At 42.6% G+C, this 27,997-nt stretch overlaps 1 protein-coding gene across 4 annotated transcripts in view; it reads right to left on the reverse strand.

Annotated features, from left to right (window-relative positions):
• Positions 1-27,561, reverse strand: part of TTPA (alpha tocopherol transfer protein) — an 80,666-nt gene extending 53,105 nt beyond the window's left edge. For all 4 annotated transcript variants that reach the window (XR_003854830.1, XR_003854829.1, XM_029591382.1 and 1 more), the window contains exon 1: positions 27,229-27,561. Coding sequence is in view for 2 of the 4 variants with exons in the window: in XM_029591382.1 (XP_029447242.1) it covers positions 27,229-27,555 (327 nt within the window). In the remaining 2 variants the exon portion in view is untranslated. The remainder of the gene's footprint in view (positions 1-27,228) is intronic.
• Positions 27,562-27,997: the final 436 nt, after the last annotated feature.

A 27,997-nucleotide genomic window follows, 5' to 3' on the forward strand; every position in this document is an offset into this window, starting at 1 on the left:
GAGTGGAAGCACTGGATCACGGCTGGCCAGGGCCAGAGTGTCCAAAAGGAACGCGCACACACACACACACACACACACAGCGTGCTGTGGGGTACGCATTGCTGAGGTAAGGGAGTGAATTACCAAGCCTACATCACCCCCACTCACATAGATAATGACAGAGGCTAAAATTGCACGTCACTTACCCACATATACACTGATACATATAAGCAAAGAAATGATGGCAGAAAAGAACTAAATGGTCCATCAAGTCTGCCCAGCAAGCTTATGGTAGTATCTGCCGTGTGGTGCAGGTTACCATGCTTATCAATTTCCCAAACTGTAAAAAATTCTGAATCCAATTCACCCTTGCTGTTGAAGTAGAGAGCAATAATGGAGTTGCATTATTATAATAACATAAGAAATTGCCATGCTGGGTCAAACCAAGGGTCCATCAAGCCCAGCATCCTGTTTCCAACAGAAGCCAAACCAGGCCACAAGAACCTGGCAATTACCCAATCACCAAGAAGATCCCATGCTACTGATGCAATTAATAGCAGTGGCTATTCCCTAAGTAATCTTGATTAATAGCAATTTTTATTTATTTATTTATAAGCTTTTCTATACTATCATACAGCATAGGCTATCACCTCGGTTCACAAACATAAGAAAATAAAATATTGATCTGTAAAACATTATAAAAATACAATAACAATAAATTAGTTACTGAAAAATTATAAGAGGAAAAAGGTGTAAACATTATTAACAACCAGCCTTTATGCTCCTAAAAGTAGAATAAGATAATAAAAATGTAAACAATCCCAAAAATTGTTATAAAAATTATAAAACTATAAATAGAATAGCATAAATAATACTATTAAAAACAAAATAAAACTTGATAATGTAAATGACAAAACGTCCACTGCTAGCAAGTACATTCTTTATACGCCTGCTCAGAGCCATGTTTTTAGCTGTTATCTAAACAGTTTCAAATCACTTTGCATCCTTAAATTAGTCAGGAGAGTATTCCAAAGGCCTGGACTCGCTAGCGAAATCGCTCTCTCTCTTTCAGTTAATGAACTTCTCTTCCAAGAACAAAACTTTTTTGAACCCAGCTACACTAACTGCACTAACCATGTCCTCTGGCAACAAATTCCAGAGCTTAATTGTGTGTTGAGTGAAAAAGAATTTTCTCTGATTAGTCTTAAATGTGCTACTTGCTAACTTCATGGAAGTTATCCATTCTTCAATTATCCGAAAGTGTAAATAACTGATTTACATCTACTCGTTCAAGACTTCTCATGATCTTAAAGACCTCTCATATATCCCCCCTCAGCCATCTCTTCTCCAAGCTGAACAGCCCTAACCTCTTCAGAGTTTCCTCATAGGGGAGCTGTTCCATCCCCTTTATCATTTTGGTTGCCCTACTCTGTTCCTTCTCCATCGCAACTATATCTTTTTTGAGATGCAGTGACCAGAATTGTACACAGTATTCAAGGTGTGGACTCACCTTGGAGCAATACAGAGGCATTATGACATTTTCCTTTTTATTAACTATTCCCTTCCTAATAATTCCTAACGTTCTGTTTGCTTTTTTGACTGCTGCAGCACACTGAACTGACAATTTTAAAGTATTTTCCTTCTTTTTGTTAAATTGTAAACCGATATGATGTGTATTTTAATGTCGGTATAGAAAAACTGTTAAATAAATAAATAAATATTATCCACTATGATGCCTACATCTTTTTTGTAGGTGGTAGCTACTAACATGGAACCCAACATCGGGTAACTACAGCAAGGGTTAGTTTTCCCTATATGCAACACCTTGCACTTGTCCACATTTAATTTCATCTGCCATTTGGATGCCCAATCTTCCAGTTTTGCAAGGTCCTCCTGTAATTGTTATGGTTTGCTGCTCGGAGTTAGCAAACTGTTCGCGTTGCTCCTCCCTAGGGGAGGAGTTAGCAATCTGTTAGTGACTCTGCTAGGGTTAGCAGTCTGTTGGCAACTGTTATAGAGTTGTTCCCCAGAGGGGAGAGGTCAGCAACCATATAAAATCTGTTCTTCCAGAGGGGAGGAATTAGTATCTGTTATGGATCTCTGCACAGAGTGGCAACCTAATATACGAGAGTTCCCCTGAAGGGAGGTGTTGGCCATCTGTATGGTTCCTGCTAAGAAGTAGCAATTGGTTATGATACAGTTCCTGAGGAAGGAGATGTTAGCAAGAGTTGAGGGTTAGACTGCAAGGTAGCAGTTTGTTGTACTCAGCTCTTGAAGTGTGAGAGATGAGCACTCTAATGTAGAATGGTGACTCCTTGGGCTGATGGCAGATGACAGCGCCCCCAGGAGGATATCATGAGAGGGACCAACGACTAGGCTAGAGTTCTTTATTAAACAGGTAGTAGAACCATCAGAGGTGGCAGCAGTGAGCTGATGTGCCCGGCAGGGTTGAAGTCCTTCAGATCCTGGAACTTCTATCGCAAATTTGATAACCTCACTCATCGTATTCCTTTCCAGATCATTTATATATATATTGAAAAGCACCAGTCCAAGTACAGATCCCTGAGGCACTCCACTGTTTACCCTTTTCCACTGAGAAAATTGACCATTTAATCCCACTCTCTGTTTCCTGTCTTTTAACCAGTTTGTAATCCACGAAAGGACATCGCCTCCTATCCCATGACTTTTTAGTTTTCTTAGAAGCCTCTCATGAGGGGCTTTGTCAAAAGCCTTCTGAAAATCCAAATACACAACATCTACCAGTTCACCTTTATCCACATGTTTATTAACCCCTTCAAAAAAATGAAGCAGATTTGTTAGGCAAGACTTCCCTTGGGTAAATCCATGTTGACTGTGTTCCATTAAACCATGTCTTTCTATATGCTCTACGATTTTATCTTTAGAATAGTTTCCACTATTTTTCCCCGACACTGAAGTCAGGCTTGCTGATCTATAGTTACCTGGATCGCTCCTGGAACCCTTTTTAAATATTGGGGTTACATTGGCCACCCTCCAGTCTTATTGGTTAAAGGTAGTAACTGCAGCAAGTTACCCCATGCACTTTTTTCTACATTTCCATCCTCTAGTTTTAGGGATCCCCACAGTGTTTATCCCATGTCCCTTTGAACCCATTGCTGAATCCATCCATAAACCTTCACACCAGTACACATCCCACTCATACTAACACATTACCTCTAAAGTCTATTTGGACAACGATACTATTGAAACAATCTTCCCTTATATCCCAATATACCATCAGGTATTATTCAACATAAACTCTTGCATAAGAGTCAACTGATGTCCTATAATTTTTATATAATTCTATCTCCACTATCTTCAAAAGAATGTTGAATCACCCAACAAGGAATTCTTCATTTCACCTGTATCCAGACAGGTTCCTCAGGGGAAATTATCTTCAAATACACAGCACCTGTTGCGGGAGCGGTCCCGATTCTGGGGAGATTGATGTGACCTTGAACCATGGCGCGACTGCAGAGGAGCTCCGTGGAAGCGCCGAAGGAAGCAAGACATGTCCAAGCATGGGCGGACAGGCTGACTACCGGAGCCCTGACCTCTGCCGAACCTGAACGCACCAGGAGAGACCCAGCAACGCAATGCTGGTCTCTGGGGTAGCCCTCCGGCCATTCAATAGCCCTTTCGGACCTGCTGCTTGGGAACGGCAGATGTGACAGGATGGACAGAGGTCGAGGATAGGTGATGGTACTGGAACATGGAACAAGACATAGGAACCTGGAGACTTGGACAAGATGAGGATACTTGGAACTCGGACGAGACGAGGACGCTTGGAGACAGACGGGCACTGCCCCTCAGGGCACCTTACACAGCCCCTTGTGGTCTGGTCATGGACCACCCTGTCTCAATGCGCGCCCTACTCAACCTGAAAAGGCTGGTCACGGACCATGTGGAGAGCAGGACATGTGCAGGATGAAGGAGGAATCCAGGGAGCGCTCGAAGAAGGACCCAGCCAGAAGAGGATTCCAGTCATCGGAAATGGACACCAGATCGATATAGATTTACTCCCAGGAAAGTTAGCTGGAGGAGAGGAGAGGTCCAGTGGGCGAGGCAAGGCTTAAATCCAGAACTAGGAACTAGCGGATACATCAGGATCAGGACATCAGGTATTTCAGGTCATCAGGGACCTCTAGAGATGAGGACATCAGGAACGTCTGAAACACGGAGCATGGAACATCAGGACTAGGAACATGCGGATGCAGGGACATCTGAAGACAAGACTGACGAGGACGCAGGATACGACGAGAAACCAGGACATGGAACAAAGATGAAAAATCAGGAACCACAGATGAAGACAAGGGAATTCCCAACAAGAACAGAGTGCCTTGAAGAAGCGAGGAAGGATCACGGAGGCCTCCTGGATTGAAGAGCTGGAACGAAGAATCCAGGAGCTGACTAGCTCCTTGTGAAGGCAAAGACAGATTGACAGAAAGCCCTCTTTATAGGGCTGAAGAGGAAATGCCTCAGGAATGTCATCAAGAGGAGCCAGGAAGGACTGCCCACCATGGGCCCTTTAAATAGTGAAGAGAGGCGCGGCCGCGTGCCTAGGAAGGAGGCAGGAACTTAGGAGAGTGTGTGGAGTCCATGCTGCGAGGGAAATCCCTGATGTCAGTGGCTCCCTGCCGTGAAGAAGGAAGATTGATGGTGGCCTCCTGCCGCAAGAAGAGGACCCGGATGGCGGTGGCCTCCGGGCCGCAAAGGAAGGACGACAGCGGCCTAGCCATGGAGAGGATCGTCCAAGAGCGGCACTAGGCCATGAAACAAGGTCCCAGCATTGGCGGCTTCCTGCCTCGAAGACAGGCAACAATGGTGGCAGCTCCCTGCCGCGGGAAGATCCAACGGCAGCGGCTCTGTCCGCCGCAAGAGTGGTAGCTTCGGTGGTGGCCTCCAGGCCGCGAGGAGCAGGCAGCGGTCAGTGACGGCAGCGGTGGCCTCCAGCCCCGCTGGAAGATGAAAGAGAGGCAGCTAATGGCGGCAGCGGTGGTCTCCAGGCCGCATGGAAGGTAAGAGGCTGCTTGTGGAACCAGCCACAAGCAGCATCACAACAGCACCTATAAATATCACAAATTACTAGAAACCAAATCTATATATAACCTCAAAACTATGTAGCATATTAATATGTATACACATACTATATCTTATGCATCTATTTTTCTTAAAGAGTAAAGTTACCAGGTAAGAGGTGGAAGGTTTATTAAGGTTATATGCAGTCCATAGGTATGTAATTTGAAGTTTTATTAGATTAAGAGATTGAGGATATTTGAAATTGTATTGTTACAGTTTTACGCAATATTTGTTGTGGACCAGAAGATGGGTTGGTTTTAGTGGACAGAATTTATGCTGAATTTAAAGGAGTATTGTGAGTCTCTTTAAGTAACATAGATGCATAAGATATGGTATGTGAGAGTTTCTCAGCACATCTGCCTTGCTCAGCACAAACGATTACAGTGACAAACACCACATGAGACACAACTTATACGACAGCTACTCCTCCAAGGAGACCACAAGTCAGGGCTGTCATGTGGACCAGCAAGGGCTTCTAACCCTAAACCACCTGATTGTGCCCTTATCACCCTGGCCTCTGTCCTTTCTGCATGCAGCTCACCCCAGGAGTCCTATGACTATATGCTTTATGGGTACCAATAGAAAGCATAAGGAGTATACCAGATAGCTTTCAATACTAAGACACAATTTGGCATTAAATTAGGAGGTACATACATACATCAGTACTAGATAACTAACCCTCAGTTTACAGCCCAAGGGCCATGCAGCACCATCATATCTCCTTAGCGGGCAAAGTATAATCTGAGACCTCTCAGACTAGGCAAATAGCTTCAAACACAACTTTGCAATAGGTTCATTTAGGGGAAGCTTTGGTTAGGAGACATGAGAGTGATATTACAGTCTTTCAAAACTATACTGTGCCCTTGACAATTGGGACGTGACTTTCTAATACAGATAAAGGCATGACACCATGATTCCCTGTCCTGCCTTCACCCAGTTCGAACAGCATCCTTGCTAGGCTCCCTGAGAAGTTAACATAACCAAACTGATATCCCAACAGACAAGGCCCTCACCGTCTTCACATGATACTAACAGTTTGCCTAGGTACCTGGAAGCCAGTGCATGTGTGTATGGCTGCACCCAAACCCTAACAGGTATGCTGGCTTGCAAACACCTGTGAGCATTGTGGGAATGACACTATCCTTGGCTCTGCCACAGCTGATGTAGTTTTGGCATCAGTGTCCTTTACAGGGCCCTTGTAACACAATGCATCCCATGTATAGGTGCATATCGTCAGAGGGGCATGGATGTTCACTATGGAATGAGCCTGTTAAATATCTACTCTGGGAATGATATTTTACAATCAACCTGTAGCTTGATACTGTGCCTTAAATGTTTCTGAGCTACCTGGGCTTGACAATTTCTAAAGCTGGTGTCCTCCATGTTCCAGGCCCTGCTGGGGTATGCCACTATGTCCATCACATGGGAGGTCTAAAACTGTGTCCAAAGTCTAGACCCAGCCAGCTATGTACACTGTGTTGACAGGCCTACAAGAACACTATTAGAAGCCTGGCTCTTTTACATTCATAATCATTCTGAAAATCTTTGGCCAAATATATTTGTTTTTCCCTTTACTTGGCATACACTTTTTCTAGTACTGTCAATTGCAGCATTGTCAACATGAACCCTAACTAGGTCAACATGGTTTCTTCACACATGGCGCCAGACAGAAGAAGCTTGAGTAAAAGAAATATTGTCAAGAGGACAGTTGATGCAAACAAACAATCTGCTCGGCTCACTTACTTGGAAGGGGTAGTTGATTGCTAACAGGCAAAGTGGCGTATCTGGCTTTGGCTAAGCTGGCTGCCACTCAACATGGTGTCCTGGCCTTCTGTGGGTGGGCATGATGGATCCTGGGGTAGGTCCTGAGGTATCTCTATTGATAGACGATGACGTAGGGCGAGATTATGGAATACACAGCATAGCAGCACTATATCCATTACTCTGAGTGGTCCATATATTAAAGCTCCATCCATTTTGTCCAAACAGTGAAATCTATTTTTGAGAACTCCAAAGGTGCGATCTATGGCATAGCAAGTTGAACATTAAGGCCTTATTATACCTCATCTCATCCGGCATATTAGGAATAGCAATGAGGGTGAGAAGCCAGGACCGGTAACCATATCGAGAACATCCTGCGGCAAACACAGAATGACTGGATCATTCACCCCCACCGTGAGTTGGTGATATCAATGGCAAGCCACAGCATGTTATAAGACAGTCTAAGGTTACCTCTATGATAGCTTGGCTCTTCACATACTGTCTTCCTACCCTAAGTCCGTGCCCCTTTATTTGTTGTCAGTATATGAATAGTATAGGACTTGCGCATTCTGTTAGCTCTGCCTGAATGGCTAACTGCATGTGCCTGTCTCTCATAAAGAAGCAAAGGGTACCACTTTGTAGCAATCATCAAACCATGGAACTGTACCTCACAGCTGCCACACATGTCCTAGCAGAAAAGCTTCAGCCCCCTGGGATCGAAGTGCAATCCCAGGCTGTAGGTCCTCCCCAGATACACATTGATCTGACCTGACACAGTGAATATATTAGTCCAAATAATATGCATGCCACAGCTTTTGTTTTACCAGTGTGATGGTCAAGACAAACTGCGGCTGAGATCCTCGCTGATCGATGACTAACCGGCCACACTGGATCTGGGAGTTGCAATAGTATGGGTACTAAAAGTGTGAGTAGGCAAACATTTCTACTGCTGGAAATGTGAGGCTTGGAAAGGACAAATGTTTTAAGTGAAGCCTGTGAAACTGTGTAGTGGCTGCCCACTCACAAAACTTGATGGTAAGTACATCGTGTGGCCACACAACATTAGCAGGCCTCTCCAGCATGTGGAGAGAAAGGCAGGTCTTGACACTTTGGCATCTACACCTAACAATACAAGCCATTTGACAGGTAATCAAGGCTGCAACTTTCCCCACAGCCCCCCTCTCCCCCCCCCCCCTTGTCCCAGTGGGTTGATGCAACACAGAGCCAGAGAGTAATTAAGAAAAAAAAACCATGTGTCTTACCTACAAACCACGTTTAAATTTTGAACTGTTGAATCTATGATGCAATTTTCTATGAGATATTTCAAACCAACATCATATTATACCATCAATATTTGCCGTGGCCTGTTCGTTTGACAGACAGTGAGACCTCATATATACTATGGCGGGCTTTTAATGCATTTGCCCCTAAATGCCAATAGTCAAATCGTGCGGTGATAAACTCTGTATTACACCGTCTAAATGTTTATAATCACAGGTCTCTCTGACTGGTCATGGTACTGACAACTTGTGTCAGTTACAATGTATTGTAGGCAGTAAATAGGATAGACACTTATCGTAGCATGATATGCAGCAAGGGTGTAGTGCTGGCGTGTTGGCCCGACACGGCTCGTGTTTCTGGGGAACCTTCTTCAGGGGCCGCAGTGTGCCAGTGCTGTAATGTAATAAAGCAGAGTTAATGCATCCTACGTTAAAAACAAGCTAAATCCAAACTGTTAGCTGCTATAACCTACTTTCCCAAAACTGCCGGCTTGTTCTGCTACTAGGCTGCAGGGATATTCTGGCAGCAGGATCCGCCATTTTAAGATCCTGGTTATATACCTACCGCTCTTGGGCGGAAACAATTAATAGTGACGTCAAACCAATTAAGTGGAACAGATACCGGAATTAACTGTAATTAAACGAGCGACGACCATTCTACAGAATCATTGAGGCCAAAGGGTGTCTCGGATACTAAGGTGAAGATCCACCATTGTTCCCGGAGATTTAACACTTGTTTGATGTCTCCTCCGCGCGGGCTGGGTGTAATTTGTTCAAGGATAGTCCACCGTAATTGATCATCCAGCCCGCGCGGAGGAGACATCAAACAAGTGTTAAATCTCCGGGAACAATGGTGGATCTTCACCTTAGTATCCGAGACACCCTTTGGCCTCAATGATTCTGTAGAATGGTCGTCGCTCGTTTAATTACAGTTAATTCCGGTATCTGTTCCACTTAATTGGTTTGACGTCACTATTAATTGTTTCCGCCCAAGAGCGGTAGGTATATAACCAGGATCTTAAAATGGCGGATCCTGCTGCCAGAATATCCCTGCAGCCTAGTAGCAGAACAAGCCGGCAGTTTTGGGAAAAGTAGGTTATAGCAGCTAACAGTTTGGATTTAGCTTGTTTTAACGTAGGATGCATTAACTCTGCTTTATTACATTACAGCACTGGCACACTGCGGCCCCTGAAGAAGGTTCCCCAGAAACACGAGCCGTGTCGGGCCAACACGCCAGCACTACACCCTTGCTGCATATCATGCTACGATAAGTGTCTATCCTATTTACTGCCTACAATACATTGTAACTGACACAAGTTGTCAGTACCATGACCAGTCAGAGAGACCTGTGATTATAAACATTTAGACGGTGTAATACAGAGTTTATCACCGCACGATTTGACTATTGGCATTTAGGGGCAAATGCATTAAAAGCCCGCCATAGTATATATGAGGTCTCACTGTCTGTCAAACGAACAGGCCACGGCAAATATTGATGGTATAATATGATGTTGGTTTGAAATATCTCTTACCTACAAACCAATCACCACCATAGAGGCTGTTCTCAAAATCTTCAAGAGGCCCAAATGCATAAAGTATAAATGAAACGTGTGCGGATCCTGGGTACCTGGCCATGACGTCGAGGATGCGCAATTGTGCATCATAGACTACTTTTATTTATTTAAAACATTTCTATACCATCTTAGCAATGTGTAATTGATCAAATGGTTCACAATTTGGTAAAAATATAAAAAAGTTAAAATAAAAATAAAACAAACTAACCAAACACACAAACCTAGCTAGATTACAAGTCAATCTTGGGATCAACATAAAAATACTTATTTATTTGTTAGTTTTTATATACCACCGATCATCAGAGATATCACGTCGGTGTACAGAGAACAAAACAACATAAGCCATAGCGTTATACATAAAACAGTATGGTAACAATTGAAAACCAATACATAAAACAGCTAATGCAGTAACAGTGATTAACTTAAATACTTAATAGAAACAAGGTATAGCTATTACAAAACAACTTAATAAATGAACGAGGTATAACTTAGGGCAAAGCTTAAAGGAGATAAAAATAACTTAAATTGACGGGGAAAGCTGAGGGGGGTTGGGCAGGAAGAAAGAAAGATTGAGAATTTATTTATTTACGGGTTTTTTATATACCGGGGCACGTAAGTAACAACAAGAGAATAAGGGTGCAAGGCTATGACGGAAGTTGCATCTAAGAATAGGCATAAGAGTGGGGTAATAAGGCATCAAGGGAGCCGAGTAGTGATTATATACAGGGAAAGCGATTACATACCGGAAATTCTAGCGTTACATGGAGTATAAAAGAGGAGGGTGAGAGAGGCGACACATAAAAGATAATGTTTATTGTGAATGAGGGGATGGGTAGAAGAAGGCTATAATGGAGCATGTAGAGATCATGTGTAGGCTTGAGTGAATAGCCATGTCTTCAGCTTTTGTTTGAATATCTTGGGAGACAGTTCAAGATGTAAATCAGTAGGCATGGAGTTCCATAACATAGGGCCAGCTAGGGACACGGCACGGGCTTTAGTAGATGCATATTTAAATATTTTTGGTGAAGGGGTTTGCAGGGTGGCTATGTACGGATTTCTAGTTGGTCTGTTAGATTTTTGAAACTGTAAGGAGTTAGAGAGCCAATTCATTTCTGGATTGTGGAGAACTTTGTGAATGAGTGATAATGCCTTGTATTGTATGCAGGAGTGAATGGGGAGCCAGTGTAATCCCTTAAGGATGGGGGTGATGTGCTCCTTTGTGGAAGTGTTGGTAAGAATACGAGCTGCAGTATTCTGCAGGATTTGTAGTGGGTGTATAGAGTTTTTGGGCAGGCTCAATAGCAGTGCATTACAATAGTCAATTTTCGAAAAGACCATGGCTTGTAACAGTACGAAAATCAGAAAAATGTAATAGTGGTTTAAGTTTTTTGAGTGTGTGGATCTTGAAAAAACACTCTTTGAGAGTTGCATTAATAAATTTTTTGAGTGTCATTTGGTCATCCAATAAGACTCCTAGATCCCGGACTTGTTGGGAGAATTGTGTGTGTGGCAGAATAATACGTGTTGTGGGCGTAGTATGTAGAGGTGTAGGAGGTGATATGACCATGAGTTCCGTTTTTGTAGAGTTAAGGGCAAGTTGGATACAATTTAAGAGGTTGTTGATTGAGGTGAGAGTGGTATGCCAGATTTCAAGGGCTTTCAGGATAGACTCAGTAATGGGAATGAGAATTTGTACATCATCAGCATACAAATAGTTTGGTAACTTAAGGCTGGAAAGGAGTTGGCAGAGGGGTAGAAGGTAAATATTAAATAGAGTGGATGAAAGTGAAGAGCCTTGGGGGACTCCCTGCACAAGGGGAATTTCCTTAGATTCATAGTTGCCAAATTTGACTCTGTAATTTCTGTTGCAGAGGTACGAACTAAACCAATTGTGGGCAAGACCGGTTATTCCTGTCTCAGAGAGACGCTTGAGAAGGATCTGATGGCTCACGGTATCAAACGCAGCTGAGATATCTAGTATTGCTAGCAGATGGGATAACCCTTTATCTAAACTTTTGATAAGGTAATCAGAAAGTGATAGAAGAAGGGTTTCTGTGCTGTGTAATTTATGAAAACCATATTGAGATGGAGAGAGGATTTGTTTTCATCTAGGTAGTTACTGAGTTGGCGGTTAATAGTTTTTTCTAAGATTTTCGCAATAAATGGGAGATTGGAAATGGGACGGTAACTGGTCAGATCAGCTGGGTCAAGCTTAGGTTTTTTTTAGGGTGGGTTTAAGGATGGCTTGTTGGGAACAATACCAGAATCAATGGATGCATTGATAATCTTTGATATGGAAAGGGCTATTAAGTCAGGTATGGTGAGGAGAATTTTCGTAGGGATGGTGTCAGAGGGGTGGGATGATGGTCTAGCTTTTTTGAGTAGAGATTCAATTTCCATAGCAGTAGTGTGTTCAAACATTGTGAGGTTTGCAGAGGGGTTGCTTGATTGTTTTGGGGAGTGTGAGGGACGATGGGAAAACGTGTCATTATTTTGTTAACTTTATCATGGAAGAACACAGCCAGTTATTCACATTTAGTTTTAGCTTCTTCTTCTGGAATGAGATTTGGTGTGAGATTGGTGAGTGAAGTGACATATTCAAATAAGGCTTTAGGGTTGAATTGGTACTGGTGTATTTTAGTAGCATAGAAATTCTTTTTGGCAGTGTTTATTTCGTTATTGTAGTTGTGTAAGGAAGTTTTGTAGCGTGCAAGGAGAGTTGGAGAAGGGTCTTTGCGCCAGTTTCTTTCAGCTTTTCTAAGGGCTTGTTTTAGTTCTTTTAGTTTAGAATTGTACCAAGGTTTTTTTTGTGTTTTTTTGAGAGGACAGTTGTTTGGTAATAATGGGGCAGATGTTGTCAGCGACTGTTTGGGTGTGTTCATTCCATGATGCGAGGGCAGTGTCAGCATTCGTTAGGTTGAGGTTGTTAAGGGAGCAGGACAGAGCTGTAGTTAGCTCATCAAGAGAGAGAAGCAAAAAGAAAAAGACACAATAACTAAATCAATAAAAGAATTAAGATTGAAGAAAAATACAATCAGATTTTAATATTATGTTCTAAACTAAATAAAAAAATAAAAACCTAGTTCATCTAATTTTACAAAACTTAAAAAAAGAAGGAAAAATGAAGAATCGATAATCTAGTCAAAAGTTGCTTGAAAAGGTGAGTGTCTTTCCGCCTATATAAGTTGTCTTGTTTAGCAATTTGTAACTGGGAATGCTTCATTAAAGTATTATGTTTTTAATGCCTTTTTAAAATCCTATTTGCGATTTGTCTTAGCACATTTGGGAGGGAGTGGAAGAGCTTTCTGGTGTGGTAGATCTCCTCCCTGTCATGTGATGGGATGATAGCTCCCACAACATTTGGAAATTGGGCTATGGCATAAAAGGCACTCTTGATATCCATCAAGAGCTCTTCAAATAACAAAAATGAGGGGGAGATACTGTTGAAATACTAAGATATTGTGTATGGTGCTGTGAGTGCTGGAGTTAACACCATTATTTTTGGGCTAAAACCCAGTGAATGCACCACATTAATCAGATAGTGTGTGAACACTCGAAAAAATTTTTAGTTTTTCAATTTTTTTTAAATGCAATTAAAAATGTCTCTTTTAGATATACTTAAGAACTTCTAGTCCCAAATTAATTATATATATCATATTAAGTGCCCTCTTACAGCTGCTCCAGAGTTAGAAACATCAATATTATACTGCCGACCAGTCTGAGCACAGTGGTGCTGTTCAAATATATAAAATACTGTTTTTCAATCTCTCCCTGTAGAGCTTGGGTTTTTTCTCTGTGCTTCGCTTAAAGAAATCCCACGTAGGACACCATATGCGAAGTTGGCTTAGCAAAATTACACTCTCTGGAGTCAGAAAACACGCCGACTCCAGCCTTCTGCACTTTATTTACAACAGAACAATGTTCACATCATACTGCCTACCTCTTGCAGGATCTTCATATACTTACAATACCTTGGGTTAGGTCAGCAGTATTGCAGGAACTGCCTTCTCCTGGAGACAAATGGGGCCTATATATCCCCAAAAAAGAGCTAATTATTTTCCATTCAATTGTTTGAAATATTATCTGGGCAAGAAGGATGCTCCCGGTGAGATAAACACTGACGGGAGATACCTGAAGAAAATATGCGCTCCTGATGAAGCGAAAGCGAAACATCGGCCGGGTGTCGAGATTTATGAGATTTTCTTGTCCCTGGACATAGTGAACTACAGTCCTCTTGACTGCAATTAAAATTGAAATATATTGCTCTAGATTCAAAATTTTATGGAAAACATTTAGAAAAATTTGAAAAAACAACTAAAAAATTAAATTCTAAAAAAGTACAATAAAAAATAGAGTTTCAAAGTTGACTGTAAATGATGAGAAGTCCGGACAATCCCTGTTTCATATTTGACAGGGTTTTGTCGCCAGGCTTGCCGATACGGTCAATTTTAGTTTAAAAAAATTTTTTGAGCACAGCCTTGTGGTACAATTGTTCTTTTTTCTTTTTTCCTTGTTGTTGTGGTGGCCTATATATCCCCACCAGCATTTATTCCCCTCAAGCCAGTCACACCCTCTGAGCTCCTCCTGTCCAGCCAGGTCCAACCCATGGAGCATTCTCTCTTTAGAGAATTTAAAGATGACCAGGCATCTAGCCTGGTCCTGCACAGACTCATAGGGTACCACTAGGTGCACACTCTCACAGGGGGTTCCAGCACAAAGATGTCCTTACTGTAACTAAAGAGAGATCCTCTGACAGGGTGTGCACAGAGGAGACTCCCCTCAAAAAGGTATAAGTGGCGATGTCCTTTCGTGGATTACAAACTGGCTAAAAGACAGGAAACAGAGTAGGATTAAATGGACAATTTTCTCAGTGGAAGGGAGTGGGCAGTGGAGTGCCTCAGGGATCTGTATTGGGACCCTTAATTTTCAATATATTTATAAATGATCTGGAAAGAAATACAATGAGTGAGGTAATCAGATTTGCAGACGATACAAAATTGTTCAGAGTAGTTAAATCACAAGCAGATTGTGATAAATTGCAGGAAGACCTTGTGAGACTGGAAAATTGGGCATCGAAATGGCAGATGAAATTTAATGTGGATAAGTGCAGGGTGATGCATATAGGGAAAAATAACTCATGCTATATAGTTACACAATGTTAGGTTCCATATTAGGTGCTACAACCCAAGAAAGATCTAGGCGTCATAGTGGATAACATTGAAATTGTCGGTTCAGTGTGCTGCAGCAGTCAAAAAAGCAAACAGAATGTTGGGAATTATTAGAAAGGGAATGGTTAATAAAACGGAAAATGTCATAATACCTCTGTATCGCTCCTTGGTGAGACCACACTTGAATACTGTGTACAATTCTGGTCGCCGCATCTCAAAAAAGATATAATTGCGATGGAGAAGGGCTACCAAAATGATAAGGGGAATGGTACCTCTCCTCTATGAGGAAAGACTAAAGAGGTTAGGACTTTTCAGCCTGGAGAAGAGACGGCTGAGGGGGGATATGATAGAGGTGTTTAAAATCATGAGAGGTCTAGAATGGGTAGATGTGAATCGGTTATTTACTCTTTCAGATAATAGAAAGACTAGGGGGTACTCCATGACGTTAGCATGTGGCACATTTAAAACTAAATCGGAGAAAGTTCTTAAGAACATAACATGCCATACTGAGTCAGACCAAGGGTCCATCAAGCCCAGCATCCTGTTTCCAACAGTGGCCAATCCAGGCCATAAGAACCTGGCAAGTAACCAAAAACTAAGTCTATTCCATGTTACCGTTGCTAGTAATAGCAGTGGTTATTATCTAAGTCAACTTAATTAATAGCAGGTAATGGACTTCTCCTCCAAGAACTTATCCAATCCTTTTTTAACACAGCTATTCTAACTGCACTAACCACACCCTCTGGCCACAAATTCCAGAGTTTAATTGTGCGTTGAGTAAAAAACAACTTTCTCAGATTAGTTTTAAATGTGCCACATGCTAACGTCATGGAGTGCCCCCTAGTATTTCTATTATCCGAAAGAGTAAATACCACATCTACCCGTTCTAGACTTCTCATGATTTTAAACACCTCTATCATATCCCCCTCAGCCGTCTCTGCTCCAAGCTGAAAAGTCCTAACCTTTTTAGTCTTTCCTCATAGAGGAGCTGTTCCATTCCCCTTATCATTTTGGTAGCCCTTTTCTGTACCTTCTCCATCGCAATTATATCTTTTTTGAGATGCGGCAACCAGAATTGTACACAGTATTCAAGGTGCAGTCTCACCATGGAGCGATTCAGAGGTATTATGACATTTTCCGTTTTATTCACCATTCCCTTCCTAATAACTCCCAACATTCTGTTTGCTTTTTTGACTGCCGCAGCACACTGAACCGACGATTTCAATGTGACGCCTAGAGCTCTTTCTTGGGTTGTAGCACCTAATATGGAACCTAACATTGTGTAACTATAGCATGGGTTATTGTTCCCTATATGCATCATCTTGCACTTCACTCAACGTACAATTAAACTCTGGAATTTGTTGCGAGAAGATGTGGTTAGTTCAGTTAGTAAAGCTGTGTTTAAAAAAGGATTGGATAAGTTCTTGGAGGAGAGGTCCATTACCTGCTTATTAATTAAGTTGACTTAGAAAATAGACATTGCTATTACTAGCAACAGTAACATGAAATAGACTTAGTTTTTGGGTACTTGCCAGGTTCTTATGGCCTGGATTGGAAACAGGATGCTGGGCTTGATGGACCCTTGGTCTGACCCAGTATGGCATGTTCTTATATCTATTAATTTTAATTATATAGCTAAGCACAATATTTGAATGTTTTGATGTGCTTAGTTTTTAGAAAAAACATTGAACATAACCTTGTACTACTGGATTTGAAAAACTTCCCCCTGAAGAAGATTCTTTGAAATACAGACCAGTGTCGGGGTTTTTATTTTAACTAGGATACTTTTGGAAAAGATTTATTTAGAAAATTGGGGCTTTTCTATTGATGACCAAGAATCTTCTAGCTACATATTCAGATAAGTGTGTTACTGCATAAAAAAAAAATCTAAAAAAGTATGCGTTGTATATTCACTAAAACCAATAATTATTCACAAGGCAATGAAGGTAACAATCTATGCCAGTAGTGCCTAGTATGAAGGTCTAATAATCATATTTGATAGAGGTAATTTTTCCTGTCTGTATGTCTGTCTAGCTTACAGCCATACCATTCTGGGACTGTATCCTGTGACTTCTCAGAAACGAAGCAGGATTAGGGTTGGGTCAGTATTTGCAAAGGAGATCTTACTGAATACTGAAAGCTACAGCAAAGCAATGCTGGTAATTCAGTAAGGAGCACTGCATCCAAAGCACCAGTAGTTAACCCAGAGCTTTCCAAAGTGTGTGTCGCGACACTTTAGTGTGTCGCCTGCAGTGTGCCGGTGTGTCGCGCAAGCCCGGTGCACGTGACACACCGGCAAGTGGAAGCCAATGCGGCCGCCGGTGGACCTCATCCCACTGGCGGCTGAGTAGTAAAGTATCGCTGTGCTGTGTGCCGGAGATGCACAGCAGGAAGATCGGCGGGGCCGTGGTGGAGCTTACGTCACCACGGCCCAAAGAAAAATGTCACGCAGGTGCTCCTCCTCCTCCTTCCTGCCCACGCGGCCCTGGAAGAAAAATGTTGCCGGTGCCGCGCGGGCAGAAAGCAGGAAGAGCAGGTGCTCTGCCTCCTTTCTACCCGCGCGGCCCCGGAAGAAAAATGTTGCCGGAGCCGCGCGGGCAGAAAAGAGGAAGAGCAGGTGCTCCGCCTCCTTCCTGCCCGCACGGCCCCGGAAGAAAAATGTTGCCGGAGCCGTACGGGCAGGAAGGAGGTGAAGCATCAGCCACGTGCAGAAGAGGAGCAGGCCAGGTAGCAGGGTCTCCACCGTGGATCGGCCCGAGAAGATCAGAGTCGCCGCGATCGGCCGGAGAAGATCAGGGCCGCTGCAGAGCCCATCCTGCAGCAACCCGTGAAGAGGAGGCCCAGAGGTAAGAGAGAGGCTGAGGGCCCGATGAGTTGTGTGCGTGTATGAGGTGAGTTGAGAGATTGGGTGCCTGTATGAGGTGAATTGAGAGATTGGGTGTGGGAGTGAGGACCTGAATGTTTGCAGAGACAGCATGTGAGAGTGTTTGTTTGTGTGTGTGTGTGTATGTATGTGTGTGTGAGAAAGACAGCATGTGGGAGTGAGAGCCTGTGCTTGAGCACGACAGCATGTGGGAGTGAGAGAGAGCCTGGGTGTGTGAGAGTCAGACAGCATGTGCAAGAGAGAGACTTGTGTATGAATGATTGTATGAGAGAGAGCATGTGACAGTGAGAGCCTGTGCTTGAGCAAGACAGCATGTGGGAGTGAGAGAGAGCCTGGGTGTGTGAGAGTCAGACAGCATGTGCAAGAGAGAGACTTGTGTATGAATGATTGTATGAGAGAGAGCATGTGAGAGCCTGTGTGTGTGTGTGTGTGTGTGTGTGTGTGTGTGAGAGAGAGAGAAAGCATGTGAGAATGAGAACCTGACTGAATGTATGAGGGAAGAAGATAGATGGAGAGAAAAGAAATAGAAAAAAAAGACAATATGAAAGGAAATGGCAAAAAAATAAGAAAGGGGAGGTGGAACAAAAAAAACCTGTGATAAAACCGATTAGAAAACTAAGATCAGACAGCAAAAGTAAAAAAAAAGAAATAAATTACTTTTTACTGATTGGCACATGTAATCTTTGGTAATGTGCAAGAGTGACATTTTCTCCATGCGGATCTCACAATGTACGAGATCAACATGGAGGAAGTGGAAGCCCACGGGGCCTGCACAGAGGCGGCAGCAGAATGGGCTTCAGTGCCAATAGCAGCAATCAGCGCCTCCCAAATAGCCATGTGGCAGCAGTGACAGTGGCAGCAGAGGAATGAGAGAGGCTCCGAGGTTGCTGGCAAAAGAAAGAGAGGGGGTCTGCCTTTAGTGTGTGCATGTGTATGAATGGGAGTCTGCCTAGGGGTGTATGTGTGTGAATGCATGGGTGCCTGCCTGAGGGTGTGTCAGTGCATGAGAATGTATGGGTGTCTTCCTGGGGTTTGTATGTGTGAGAATAGATGCCGGCCTGTGTGTGGTGTATGTGTGTGTGTGTGTGAGAATGAATGTGTGCATGCCTGGGGGATGGTGAGGGAGTGGTGTGAAAATGAATGGGAGCCTACCTGGGGGTCAGTTTCAGTGTGTGAGAATGACTGGGAGCTTGCCTGGGTGTGTGTGTTTGTGTGAGAATGATTGGGAACTTGCCTGGGTGTGTGTGTTTGTGTGAGAATGATTGGGAACTTGCCTGGGTGTGTGTGTTTGTGTGAGAATGATTGGGAACTTGCCTGGGTGTGTGTGTATGTGAGGGAGCCAGAGCGAGTGTGTATGAGAAAATCCAGGGGAGTAAGAGTTTGTGTGTGGAGGGGGAGAGAGTGTCTTAGAGCCTGAGAGTGTGTCAGTGTCTGTGAGAGCGAGAGGTTATGGTGGGTATAAGAGCATGAATGTGTATGTATGTGACAGTGTATGTGTGAGAGAGAATGGACATGTGAGTCTGTGTGAGAGAGGATAACCTCCTAATCCTGGACAATATCAGGGTGACTGGAAATCAAGAACTCCCACGTATGGACAGCAGGGGCTTTTTAAAATCCTTATTACTTTTAATTATTGGGTGTTATTTGATATATGTGCTGTTTTGAAATATTTTATTGGTGTTTGGGAAATTGTAAAAAATGCATATGATTTTAATTAATAGAAATTCTATTTATCAGTAGTTTTAAAATATTCTTTTATTAGTATGGTTTTACTATTATAACTGATGCTTTGTTTTTTGATTTTATTTGTTTTATGAGGAATGGTGGTTCTGTTTTTCCATTGTTAATACACAGAGTCTGGCTTCTTGGGGTTTCCATTTCAGTTTTTGTTTAATTTGTGCTCCTTTATTTTGTATTCTGTATTTGGTGAGGGTCTGTCTCTGCTCTGTGTGTATGTGACCATGATGAGAGATTCTGCTAGCATAGGGATCTATAGCAATCGGGTTTGTTTTGTTTCCTCAGTAGGTGGTGTATTTGTATTCTAGGACCCAGTGTAATATTTACCTTTGCGTTTTCACAGGTAGGGGTATTGTTGTTTGAGTCCTTGGTGTTATTACTGTTATGTTACAATGGGATTGCAGTATAGATTTTGAGTGTCTTTTTTGCGAGGTTTTATTTTAGTTCACAATGTGCCTGGCAGAGGAAGGTGTTTGTGCTGCTGTTACTGTGAGGTGACACCAGCATTTGAAAATATCTTTTACTATGATGAGCTGTAAGGGAAACATCCAAACTCCATTGTTTGGGGGAATTTCAGTGGTTGCACAGAGTTACAGAACTGGAGGTGCAGGATTTATATTGACATTCTGTCCCTTCCTATAAATTCCAGACTTCACTCTCATAGCCAAATAGAATTAGTTGAATGAGGCTATCAAATAATTATATAGTGTGAAACTGGCCAGCTTTTTAAAATTATGCAGAAGACCCTTTGGACTTTCTTATTAACACCAAATATTCAAATCTGTGTTCATCCCATCAAGCTCATATATCTCATTAAAGAGGTAAATTGAATAACACAATAACTTTGTTTTATTATTGTTACTCATAAATTAGAACAATAACATTAATCTTGGAATATTATATAGTTTTAATATAAAAGAAAGGTTTTCACAAGATAGGTTGTGTCGTGAAACATTTTATTATGTATAAATTTAAGGAAACATACATAAATTGTCGAAATACATTTCATTCGTTTAACCTTTAACCTCCGGTTTGCTAGTAGACTGAATTACTGTGTCCCGAAATTATGTTTGTCTAAAAAGTGTGTCATCAACATGAAAAGTTTGGAAAGCTCTGAGTTAACCAATGCCCCTGGAATGGGTAAGATGGCACTAAGCTGTGTTCTTTTGGCTACAATATTAAATCAAAATCCAATTCAATTGCTAGGAATTAAAAGATCCTCATATAACTTTTGGAAGAGCAGAAAAATAATCTCAAGAGTTGTGAATCCACCAAGATAAATATTCACTAGGCTGGCCAGTGTAAAAGTTATCCAGGTAAAGTTAGCCTAGTGCAGTGGTTCTCAACCGATGTGTCGCGACACACCAGTGTGTCGCCAAGAACACGCAGGTGTGTCGCCACACTTCCCGGTCCCCCGCTGACCCAGCTGCTCCCCGGTCCTCCTCCGCCCGGGCTTAAAATGCTGTCAGCCCGGGCAGAACGCAGCAGATCAGGTGGCGTCAGCGGCATCGGCATGGTCTCTTCTTCCCGCCCCCCCGGAAGAGAAAGTGATGAGTAGTGGGTGCCTGCGCGGGAAGAAGAGACCATGCGAGTTTGGACAGCATCGGCGCGAAGAACAGAAGAGAGACGTGGCCGGAGGAATGAGCAGCGCGGCTCAGAGAAAAAAAGATGAACGCCAACCCCCGCAGCCGATGGGACTCCTTTCTCCGCGCGAGAGCTGAAAATGAAGAAGGTTAGGGGTGGGAGGAGGCTGCTGCTCCTTCCCTCTGGGGAGGGAGGGAAAGAGAGAGAGTGAATGAGCAAGCAAGCATGGGTGTTTGAGATCCTGTGTGTGTATGTGTGTGAGTGAGAGCCTGTATATGTGAAAGAGAGCATGTCTGTGAGAGAGAGCATGAATGTAAGTTTACGATTGGGAACCTGTATGTGTAAGTTTGTGATTGAAAACCTGTTTGTGTGAAAGAGTATGTGTGTATGATTAAGATCCTTTGTGTGTAAGAGAGATCATGTATATGTATGATTAAGAGCCTGTGTGTATATGTAAGAGAGCGCATGTGTGTCTGTGTGTGATTGAGAACTGGTTTAGGTGAGGGAGCATGTGAGTATGTGATTGAGAGCCTGTGTGTAAATGAGAGAAAGAGAGAGAGCATGTTTGTAAGCATGTGAATGAGAGTCTGTGTGTGAGAGAAAAAGACAGCATGTATGTGTATGATTGAAAGCCTGTGTGTGTAAGCCTGAAAAGAAAGACAGCATGTGTGTAAATGTGTAATTAAGAGCCTATATAAGTGAGAGAAAAAGCATGTGTACATATGAGTGACTGACAGCATGTGTTTATAGGTGTGTAAATGAGAACCAGTGTGAGAGAGAGCGCTAGTATGTGACAGAGAGAGGAGAAAGTTCCAAGCAAACCACCCCTCCTCCTGCTAATTCAAAACAATCTCAGGAGACCTGGAAATCAAACGTTCCCAGGTATGCAGAGCAAAAACATTTTTGTATCCTTATTTTTCATTACTGGGTCTTTGTGTCTGCTATTTTGAAATATTTTATTGGTAACTAGAAATTTTTTATGAGTTTTTAATTATTGGATATTCCACTCATCAGTGTTTTGAAATAATCTGTTCTTTTTGTTAGTATGGTTTTACTGCTACTGATTTTATATTTCTTGATTTTTATAAGGATGGGTGATGTTTCTTTTTTTTCCTTTGTTACACTGCATACAGAGCCCCTGGCTTGTTGCAGTTTCCAATTCAGTTTTTGTCTGCATGCTTCTAGTTATGCATTTTGGTCTCTTTATTCTTTGTTAGGTGAGGGTCAGCACATGTGATTCAGGTGAGATTTTCTGCTGGCGTGTAGTTTCTGTGTAGGGCTCTATAGCAGCCTGGCTTGGTCCGTTTTCCTAATAGGAGGTGTATTGGTGTCTTAAGGCCTGGTATAATATTTTCAGTGTTGCCTTTTCTTAGGTAAGGTGGTTACTGTTAAGTGCTGGAAATTGGTGCTGTTTTGGTGTGGGATGTTTACTATTTATGTAATTTCTGTTCAGACAGAATACGTATCTTTTTCTTGTGTCATTTTAAACAAAAACAATTACCGGACCTTTACTTTTTATTTCCGCCGTGAATTGTAATGAGCAGTGTGTCACACATGTGAGCATGGCCTGTCAGGTGTGTCACAATGGGAAAAAGGTTGAGAACCACTGGCCTAGTGAATATATATATCCTATATTAAAGAGTGTTCTATTGAAAATACTTGATTAAAAGTTATCCAGGTAACTTGCCACTCACCGGCTTGCAAGTAAATTTTAAAACCCTGGCGCGCCAATACTGGGAGATACGTGCGCAGGCCGCACACATTTTCAAAGTATCCTGGCCACGTGCGTGTCTCCCGGTACACGCAGAAGAGCCAGGTTTCAAAAAAAGGGGTAGGCGGGGGCCGGCTGAGACAATGCACGCCGGCAGCCAGCCGGCGCGCACTACTTACTGCTGCTTGGGACAGCAGGTAAGTATAAAATCAACAACAACAACAACAAAAAAAAGCTAGGTAGAGGAGGAGAGGGAAAAAGGGAGTCAGGGTAGGTAGAGGGTTAAGGAAGTTCCTTCCCAGTCCACTCTTATTGGAGCGGACTGGGAGGGACCTGAGGCCCGATTGTGTCGCTGCACGCTTCTAACAAAATTCCCCTCCCCCTTGCATGTGAGAGTTGGCATGGGTGCGCATGCGTTTGTGGGTAACTGATTTTATAACATGCATGCGTCGACGCGTGCATGTTATAAAAATCGGCGTGTCCATGTGCGCACGCTGGGAACCGTGCGCACATGGATTCCCACTCTCTTGTTTAAAAATCTACCTCTTATTGAATATTGAAAAAACAAAGTAGTAATGAGCTGCAGCAGATCCCTCTCCCTTAAATATCTTCAAAAAATGTGGTGTGGGCTGTCCACCCCCACCTTCTACCCAACTAATATTTTCAACAAATGTAGCGACTAAGCAGCACTGATCCTCTCCATCTCCCATCTTCAAGAAAGTATGACTGCAAATCCCCACTCCCACAAGTGTCCCCAAAGCTGGGAGGAGGAGAGGCTCTCACTTCCTCCCACTCCATTGAGTACTAAATGCCAATATCTCCAACAGCACTTAATATTAAATTTATTCACTTCCCTCCCTATTCAGAACTTAGAAGTGAACAGAGATTGGTCTCTTCCCTGACCAATATAAGAACATACCATGCTGGGTCTGACCAAGTGTCCATCAAGCCCAGTATCCTGTTTCCAACAGTGGCAAATCCAAGTCCCTTGCAAGTACCCAAACATTAAATAGATCCCAAGTTACTAATGCTGGTAACAAGCAGTACATATTCCTTATTGATTAATAGTTTATAGACTTCTCCAGGAACTTAACCAAACCTTTTTTAAACCCACCTACACTAACTGCCTTAGCCACATCCTCTAGCAATGAATTCCAGAGCTTAAATTGTGCACTGAATGTTTTCTCTGATTTGTTTTAAATGTGCTGCTTGCTAACTTCATGGAGTGCCCTCTAGTCTTTCAGATGACGTATTCACTAACAGGGAAGGAGCCAATGCCTGTTCAGCACAAAGTTTTGAATGGGAATTGTTTACCCCCCAGAGTGAACTGAATAAATTAATGCTAAGTGCTACCTATCAGAGCTATTGCCCCTTAGTATTCCGAGGAGAAGAAAGTGATAAGAGCCTCTCCTCTTCCTGCTCGTTCCATGTATGCTTGAATTCTGCCACTGGTTTGGTTCCTGCTCCCTTCACTGGAAATCTATTCCTGGCATCCATCACTTTTTCAGTGAAAAAAAAGAGTTTGTCATCTTCCTACTGAGCCTCTCTCCTATCTCCTACCATATTTCGAAAATTTTAAAGAAAAAGCAAACAAGCTTTGAGAAATGTTTAAATTATATGATTAAAAATTACAAAGCTTAAAATCAAAGCAGCACATCTCATATCCAGGAATAAGGTGGGCAATTTATTGCCTAGAATTCCTGTCCATCCAAGGATATTCCTTTGGACCCACAGAAAACATCCAGTTATGGACTCAAAGACTCTTTATCCTAGGCATATTGCTCAGTAAATTGTCAGCAAATTCAGATTTAACCTAGGTTGTACAACATATGCCTGACAAAATTCCTCCTGTTAAAAAAATCTAATTATCTACAGAAATATGCTGTCCCATTCTATAGAATGTATTGCTCATTAACTATTTAATGCTGAGTGAAATGTGTTTTTTTGATTCATTTCAACTAATCTGAATGAGATAGTCTCACTCAAATATTCCAATAATGCCCTGTTCAGTTTCTAGTGAAGCTAACAGAGAGATCTACAATACTGAATCTTTGTCTAGTCAGGTACTAGGGGCTAGAAGTGACGTGTCAAATAATCTGGATTGTACATCATTTCTTTCAATGCCAGCTTTGCATTTGTGCTGGGTGCACCAACTCTGCATATTGTATTAGCAAAGTACTGATATTAGGGTACTCTTTCTGTCCCAACGAAGGAGAGGCGCACCAATGCTCCTTAGTGTTCCACTATGTTGAAATAGCTTCATTTTCTTAACAAAACAATTAGGGCTAAATATTTACAGCATCCTGCCAGGATGTCTCAGAAGACTACTTTTGGAGACCAGTTAATGGATTAGAGTTAATTCTGTGCTCTACTAATCAGGAGACTCAGGTTGGATTCTCAGGTAAGGTTTCTTTTCCTTTTGTCAGCTGGAGTTGGAAGTGTTGGCCGAGCAGCAAATAATTACTGCCTTACGGATGCAGCAGTCTGCATCAAGAGCAGCACCAGCTGCCAGTCAGCTCAAAAGGAAGGTACTGGATAGGGCTAGTGGCATCTGTCCCAGGAACTTTTGCCGAGTACTGGAGAGAAAAGCACCGTGGCCATGAATGATAGTTCTTTGACACCGGGTCACGTCTTCTGCCTCTGGCACCTCTTTCATCCTGTCCTACCATAAGATAAGCAGCTGCTGCAGGAATGGAGAGCACAACATCAAGACACTACAGGAAATCAAGACAGTAGGGGTATGTGGAGCAAACGTTCAGTTTAGGGCGGGTTAGCAGAAAAACAGTGGAATATTCTAAAAAGTCAAAGAACTTTGAGCTTTCTGTTTGTGTATTGTGCGGACTGCAGAGGCATATTTGCTCAACTGGTTAATCAAACATTAGCATACTTTCAGAAACTGCCCTAGCTATTGCTAAACTGGGAAGTCAAACAACACAGGATGTTTTCAGCCTCTGTGACTTTTTCTAATATTTGCTATCTCATGCTTTCACAGTAAATTTTATTTATCTTTTTTTTTACAGTTACCTGTAAAAGTAACTGATTTTAATATCAGTACTTTGCCTGTTCAGGTACCGGAATGAATGCTTGCCACTTGGCATGCTGATTTCAGTAATGCATACGTGTTCCTCTTCTAGATTCAGGGAGTTCAAATATTTGCTCTTGGACCTGAGGTCTGGCTTATTTTGGCTGACCTAAACAGCAGGCAATTTGAAAACTGGTTTAAAGACCTTGAAACAGTACTCTTTGCAGAATATGCTAGTCTATAAATGTAACTATAAACTGCAGGCATCATTCTAAAGTTTATTTCCTGAATGTACAAGTTTATTACTCAAAAGGTTTATTGGGGTAATGCTTTAAAATGCCTTAAACTCCAAACTTAGATCAACATCGAACCAAACTTGTTGTTACATGTGTCTCGCGGTGGTGAAAACCATTACAAACTCCCTCTTTTATTGAAAAAATGTGGAGTTCTGAAGGAATAAGTTTAAAGAGTTGGAAAGCTCCTGCTCGTTCATCGCTCTGACCCTTGTGAATCCCCAAAGATCAGAGCAGTGCTGCGCCGTCATTCACTAAGCAGACTGCACAGTGCCACTGTGGTACGAACAGCGCGCAGGGAAGAGGATCAGCCAGGAGCGGCATCATAAACCGTGCAGACCGTTTACTCCAAAATGGTGAAACTAAGAAATGAAACGTTTTCACGCGCCCCCCAAAAAGCTAGTTGGAAGAAGATCCCCCAATAACAAATAGCAGACTAAGAAACACTAAAATTATTTCATTAGAAAAATAATTTCAAAAAGGATTTCAAAACATACCTCTACGGTCAAGGCACAATTGAAAAGCATAGGCATGAGGACAGAAAAAGATACTGACCCTTCTTTAAATAGCCTCAGACCTAAACAAGGTTCCAACTGCTTTTTTTCCTCCAAAAAAAAAAAAAGTATTTCTCCTTCTCTACCCCTTGTTTGGAAAGCCCTCGCCACCCCGTCACTAACATCCAGATCTTCCATTATCTTACAGCATGCAAAAAGCGTCTTTCTGGGACCTCCAACAGAACAAGAAATAAAAAGCTGAACAGCTTCTAGTTCCTGCACTTTTACTTATATACAAGGAAATCTACAGTGTTATGAAGCTCACAGATTTCCAAACCTTTCAGAGTTGTATGGAAAGTGGGTCAGCAGGCGGGCGCTGCCTCCGCCCCTCACGCTCAGCGTTACTCTCCACCCCACCACTCGTTTATATCAAGACCGACAAGCCCGCTTCTCCGCGCTTACTTTTTACGTCCGATACATTTGGAAGCAGCAGGAATGCGTGTTTAGCTGGCTGCAGATTTTTTTTTTGCAGCTGTTCCGTCCGTCCCTGAACACAGCACGAAACTTAGCAGCCAGGAAGTCACGGCTCATTCCCAGCCCTGTTTCTTTTCACTGATTTGTTGTGGCGAGGTTTCTCTTGTTACCTTGAAGGCCAGATCGAGGCTGAAATCCCTGGCTCGGAGAAAGCGCAGTAAGAACTCGTCCGACAAGCCGAGTGGCCAGGGCTCGTTCTCGCCTTGGGCTCGCTGCCTCAGCAGCTCGATGGCCCTTCTGGCCAGGGGGGCGTGGTCGGGCAGCTCGTTAAGTTTGGGGTCTCCCCTGCTGAAGTCCACCAGCCCCTCTGACATGCTGCTGCTTCCGCCGCCCGGACTGAGTGCAGAGAACCAGGGGCAGACTATGCCCAGGACATCTTGGCTCCAGCCTAGGGTCACTTCTCTGCTTCCAATGGCAGCTCTCAACTTTGGCTGCATACTGTTTCCAAGGGGAGGAGAGAGAGGCAGTGCCTTAAAAAAACGAGGAGGGAGCAAGGGTGGAGTGATCAGATCTCTCCAGGGCTCTCAAAGTAGATCTCATGTTTTTTTAGGGTTTGTTTTTTGTTGCTGTTTGCAAATCAGTTGTGACACTGATTGTGGCTGCAGTTTATTCTGAAGGCGCAGGTGACTTGCTTTCAAAGACATGGATACTCAATGTTAAAATGCTGTGCAAAAGTGAGAATCTCTGCACCACAGTGGTTGTACCGTAGTAGTACCTTATCTATGGTTTTTGTTGTTTGGTTTTTTTTACAGATTTTTTTTTTTTACTTTACCAAACTCTGTAAAGTAAACGAAGCTGTAATCATAGCCTGCCATATGACCATGCCATTTTTGGCAGGATTCTGCTCTAATTAATACAGTTCTGATCTGATAGAGACCA

Source organism: Rhinatrema bivittatum, chromosome 2, assembly GCF_901001135.1.
Source record: "Rhinatrema bivittatum chromosome 2, aRhiBiv1.1, whole genome shotgun sequence".
In the NCBI taxonomy this organism is placed as follows: domain Eukaryota; kingdom Metazoa; phylum Chordata; class Amphibia; order Gymnophiona; family Rhinatrematidae; genus Rhinatrema; species Rhinatrema bivittatum.